The sequence below is a fragment of the Eutrigla gurnardus genome (genome assembly GCF_963514095.1).
Source record: "Eutrigla gurnardus genome assembly, chromosome: 16".
In the NCBI taxonomy this organism is placed as follows: Eukaryota; Metazoa; Chordata; class Actinopteri; order Perciformes; family Triglidae; genus Eutrigla; species Eutrigla gurnardus.
Window position 1 is genome coordinate 4,929,701 of NC_139927.1, and position 6,028 is coordinate 4,935,728.

Here is a 6,028-nt window from a genome sequence, read left to right on the forward strand (position 1 = left end):
TGTGTTGATACTCACGAGTATCTATCACTTATTACGACTTATTCCAGGATATCTTAACATGTCGCAGAATCGACTTTGTCCTCTTCTTCAGGTTTTCTCACCCATGCTGTGAAAGAATAAATAAATGTAGTGTGTCACCGAGACACCCATGAAACAGGCTTCTTTGAAAGAATTAAAAAAAAAAAGCCCCTTCTCCGCGATTCAAGAATGAGATCATTTCTGAACAAACTTCTAAGCGACGCCGCTCTCAGCAGGTTTATTTTCCGAGTCTTTCGGCACACATCGTGAATACTTTTCAAAGAAAACAAACTTAAATCTTCTAAATTGCTATTTCAAATCAAATGTTCTGTAATTTTGCAGCGACTTATCACATTTGTGTGGTGATGAACATGACTGCCAAAACTGCTCATTAAACACGGTTGATTATTTTTAAAGAGGTGATGCAACTCAGAGCAACCTCAAAGTGTGTGTGTGTGTGTGTGTTCCATGCTGTCAGCTTCAGGGTTGGTAGAGAGCGCCCTCTGCTGGCTGCAGTACATTTTTCCATTTAAATGCAATGAATGGCATAAGCACATTCTTTACTTTATGATCCATTTAAAAACAACAACAACAAAAAAAAACAGCCATAAGAACGGAGCAAATTCAACTTTTTAACAGGTTTATTGACATGTGTATAGCGATTGTCTGTGCACCGGACGATTACAGAAGAATATGATATAAAATAATACAAAATAGCTGTACATAACACAGATGTATTAAAAGGAATGCATTATTAACTGTGAGGTTTTTGCGCTGTATATATTACGTGTCAGCTACTCACTCACCTATTGTAAGATGAGTTCGTATGTTGAGGTTTTGCCATCTGAAATAAAAAGGTCAATTAAAACATATAATACAAATTAAAAAAATGTAGGGAACTGCTAACGTTACTGGTGGTATCAAACAACCTAAAATACTGTATCTGAAAAAATACTAAAAATCTAAAAACAACGAGAGGAAATTGCATATGGACACCTATCATCTAAAGAGGGTTCAAATGAAGAATACAAATAAAGTTAAAGTAAAGAGAAATGAGCTTAAAAATAAATATATCAGGTTATAAACTAGAAGCCAATTAGGGTGCTGCAGCGGTTCTTCCATCCACATGCCAATGGTGTTACATTAATTGTATATAGTATCTTCAAAAGCAGGTTCAGTGGATTTGGCGTGCAGCTGATCGAGATGTTTTCATATCTGTGCCTCGACCCGCGTGTGACTGATCCCAGACCTGTGGACCTACCCCCTTTTTTCTTTTCTTTTTAGGTATACCCTCTTCAATTTGGCATTTACATTAGATGATGACACTCATCTACTTTATGTGTTTTACAGTTGTGAAGCTTTTTGGACTGAAAGTGTCTCGCCACCAGGCTCCCTTCATGTCTCTGCCAGCTGTGAATCTGAAACCACTAATCCTGAGCAACAGTAATTGTCAACACTACGTCAGTTATCCACCGCACTATAGGGAGTTTAAATCTTGTATTTAGACATCAAACGGCATTTTTTTTTTCTTCTTCTTCAAAACAGCAGGCTGTCTTTCAATAGCTTTAAATGTTCCATAATCCGCCTGAATACAAAATTAAAACAAACGCGGACTTCTTTCTGCAGTGAGTTGGTTTGGTGGAAAATATTAGCATAGTAGTACAAAGTGGGACTCGATAGGTCTCATTCACAAACGTCACGCATCTATCAAGTATGAGGATTTTTTTTTTTTTTTTTTTAATGCTCACTCTCCGGCTATTTTTTGTTGTTCCGTTTCCACCCCGGAGAGGTCTTCCAAAACCAATAAAAACATAAATGCTGCAGTAACTTTTTAAACAGCTGAGAACTCGGAAGACATGTCGGTCCTCGGCGAACGCTCTCGGCGCGAACAGGTCGGCGAACCGACCGTGCAAAGTTTCCGAAGTAAGTGTACGTGTAGTGTACATACATGTACGTGTACGTTGAGCACATGCAGGCTAGACACGATTTCCATGTGAGCGTGTGTATTAGCATTTATACGTCTTCCACACTTGAGGCTATTATTCACTGACTTTTTCAAGCTAGTTCACCAAAGCTACACCATAATATTCATGTTACAAAAATAGTATCACAATATAGACCATTCAATATGAGCACCAGGGAAGGCTTAACATAGCCTGAGTATTTGGCTACATTCATTGTCTGGGCAATGTTTTAACGGTAGCAGTGTGTTAAGTGTGTGTTTGTTGGACACAGTGTTGGCAATGTTTTTTTTTCTCACTCACAAGCTCTCCTAGATCTACCACACGATAATATTCGGAAACATACAGAACTTGCTTACACTGAGTAACAATAGTTAACTAAAACCAATTATCAGTTAGAAAAATAGTTGTCTTTTCCTCTTTTTTTTTTTTTTAAACACTGAACATCTAAAAGAATTCCTCCCGCTTCCCCAAATAAATCCCTCCCCCATTTCATAACAAAATAGTTTTCTTTGAAACAAAAAGAAATGTATCTTTTGAGGTTATGCAAGGTCAAACCTATTTTTCCACACTCCACCGTACTAACCCTGTTTAGCATAATTCGGGAACCAGAAGTGTGTTCAAATAAAACAGTAACAGATGTTCTTTCAGGGCAGCTGCTGTGTTCTTCTGCAGCCTAAACATGTGCATTACTATCCGAATGTTTAGGCTATTCATGCAAAGTATTTAAATAAAATGCTAGGTGTTTACTCATGGATTCAGCTCATCTTTAAAATTCTTAGTGCTTTGGTTACGTCGAACACACCCGACCCCCACGTTTGGAAATAAAAAATAAAATTGCGATATTGAACACGCCTCTGGTCGAGCCCCTGAACTCGGCGTTCAAACAAAACCGACCCAACACTCGGCTAAACATAGCACAACATCTAGCTTATCTATGGGAGTGCTGTTATTGCTGTAGAGAGTTATGAAGTGGATTGTTGCCCAGTTTCCTTCCCGGCCTGTGCTCATCCTCGGTCTGCTTGATAATCAGGATAAGATCTGGCCTTTAAGAGGTGAATTGTGTCTAAAGAGCGTAGTGTTCCCTCTAGTGGTTCGGAGATAATCAAAAGGACTCTGCAGCTTTTCATTCCAACCTAATACTACACAAGGGGTCTCATGTACGGGGCATCTCTGCATGGATTTTACACTTAAAATGATGCATGGAGAAAAATATGTAATGTAAGGAAAAATGAATAGAAGCCTCTGATCTCCCCTTGAAATGTGCAGCTATAAATATAAATACTGGTCATTCAGGATGGAAGACAGGGAAGTCAAGGTGCAACTCTGTAAACAGCCTTGTGGTGAAATGTGAAGGTGTTGTTGTTGTTTTTTTTTGCATAAGCTGAGACCAGATGGGTGATACTCTTCCAACGTGTGGCAGCATTTGGCGACGATTACAGTTACATGATTTAGAAATTAAGAAGAGGTCGGATATCAGGCCGAGAAGTGCAAGAGGTGGCGTTTTCACCGAGTTAAGGACACACAGGCGCTGCAGACGTGTAAGACGCCGCAGATGAACTGAGTTAAAAAGGCCGTACCTTTTCTGTTTGTGCAAAAAACTTCTTAGTCATTTCATACATGGCTTCTGAAACAGACAAATACATCATATTTTCTATCTGTTTTTTTTTTATGACGGTGTATAATTTAGTGGAAGTTGAGTGGTTTGATAATGGAGTGAATATAATTGTTTTAAAGCAGCATTATTTAAGTTCTTGTATGGAGAACTCTCTTGTTGGAGGTGATCAGCTAGGTTTTTGGTTGGAGTGAAAAACAGCAGAATCTTCCCTGTCAGAGGATTAGATACTGTTTAGTTTAGAGTAAATACTTCATAACAGTGTTGATCATTCTGTTTTTTCTCTCCAGATATTATACCAGTTAACAAGCACCGAGGGATAAACGAGGGGAAGGATTCAGCTTTGGGCAGCATCCTGTAACAATGTCAGACAGCGTTTGTGATCCGCTCAGAATGTTTGCGCTCCTAATATAGATGACCAAGAAGCACTGACCAACGTTTGCGACACGAATGAACCTCAGGCATCATCGATCGTTTACTGTGATAGTGGTTGCTGAGGCCGAGGCGACTAGTCGATGGGGCCCTGGAAGATGAGCCGCGTCCAGCCGGGGGTGCTGAGGGCGGTGGAGCAGAAGGGGCAGACTGGCCTGAAGGCGTGCGTCCCGTGGGGGAGCGGGGTCTCAGCCCAGTACCTGGCTGTCCTCTCTGAGCAGACGTGGCCGCACGGCACACAAGCGTGAGTGGGAGCTCCAGCGTCCACGTACACGGCGGGCTCGCAGCCCAGCCACAGGGGCACGTAGGGACCCACGCTCCTGCACAGGGGACATTCTCGCCGGGTTGTGGAGCCCTCGCCCTCTCGCGGCTCCTCCACTCCCTCGGACCTCTGGCCCCAGTCGTGGCGTCCGTGGACGTGGCCGCAGGTGAGGTAGACCCAAGGCTGGCGCTCTTCAAGGCTGGAGTAACACATCAACAGTGTCAGTGTGTTTAAACTTTGTGCCAATAAAGAGGCATCTTTACAGACAGGACACTGGAAATAAAACAAGATGAAGATCATGATAGAAGTCCTCTTAAAACACATTGTGGTTCCCACCTGTGGCTGCGTGGGAGGCTGGGGAAGGCCAGTGTGCTCAGGCCGACGGGACACTGGGGCCGGGACGCATTGAGCTCCTGGCGAAGGGCTTCCAGGTGACGCAGGGTGGGAGCACGCATGAGCCCCTCACCCGTACGCCACAGCAGGGTGGCGCCGCACAGGTCGACCAGGGAACCGTCACGCAGTGCACTGCTCTCACCCTCCGCCTGCACACACAGACACATGCTTACAGTCAGACCAGAAGGGAATCCTCATAACCTTGATGGGACAGACAGGTGACGCACCAATTTTCCCCGGCTTGGTCCAGAACGCGTCTCCCGCAGGGCGTAAACATCCCCACAGACGGAGATCTCCCTCCACAGACCCTGCTTGGGGTCCTCGGGGAACCCCTCCGGGTGCATCACCAGCACCCCGTTGGTGGTGAGACCATCCATATGCCCATCAGGGTTCTTCCATTTGGTTGCTTTCTCCTGTAACAGCAAAGATATCATATTTAAAAACTGTACTTTTTTGTTTTTATAAGGAACCTATGTTGGTTGGATCGTCCGTCTACTCACCCCTAAAAAGATGTTTTTGGAGGAGTCGAAGCCAGCAGCGTAGATGCGTGCAGTGTACGGTGGGTTGCGTTCACACACCACTCTGCAGGCAAAACGCGAGATGGTGCTGGGAGCGATGGAGGGGTCCTCCCCCTCCTTCCCGCCTCCGGAGGTGTCCGTCACCACGAAGTCAATGGGACTTTCTGTGGAGCGTCCGATCTGCAGGGAACAGAGGGGTGTCATTAGCTGTGGTACAACTACACTGTTATTAATAGATTTAGAGTCACACTAGTTTAAACCAAAAAAATCCTTAATTGTGGCTTTTATTGCTGTATGTGAAAGATGCATTATCATTTGTTGGAATAAATCTGTGATACTATTATAAAACCGGGACTTGGGGGCATAAAAATAGAATTTCTTGGAGATTTTCCAAACATACACTTAATACTCAATAGCCACTACAGAGCCAAAATAATTGCCCTGCTGGAGAACTGACTCTGATAACATTACATAACAGAATATTTGGAGAGAAACTTAGCTGTGATCACAGTATTTGTGTTGTTAAACATTTTTTTGGTGGTTACCTGGAACATGTCTGTGCTGTTGTCATGGCAGTACTCCACCACCACTGTCTGGTTGCGGGACAGAGTGAAAGAGATGCTGTGCTGCCCCCTGCTGTGGACAGCCTGCAACAGCAAAAAAAAAAGCAGAGTTGATTCACTCATCTTCTGGAAAAAGTATTTCATTTTCTGGACAAGAACATACGTGGGACTGAATCACATGAGCACCTCCATTTGTGATTGTGAAATAATAATTTTGTACTTTAATGTGACGTGTGACATATGACAGATAATCATCATGTGTCATC

General features: G+C 43.3%; 2 protein-coding genes across 2 annotated transcripts in view; both read right to left on the minus strand.

Annotated features, from left to right (window-relative positions):
• The window catches only part of slc25a47a (solute carrier family 25 member 47a), a 486,107-nt gene that overhangs the window by 36,319 nt on the left and 443,760 nt on the right, over positions 1–6,028 (minus strand). The gene's annotated exons all lie outside the window — the stretch shown is intronic.
• On the minus strand, positions 642–5,885 carry LOC311026773 (E3 ubiquitin-protein ligase pellino homolog 2; the record flags this gene model as incomplete). Its single annotated transcript, XM_084030472.1, has 5 exons — positions 642–4,487; positions 4,625–4,830; positions 4,909–5,094; positions 5,182–5,379; positions 5,745–5,885. 5 exons carry the CDS (start codon positions 5,883–5,885, stop codon positions 4,103–4,105), a joined length of 1,116 nt encoding a protein of 371 aa, XP_083886598.1. The 3' UTR covers positions 642–4,102.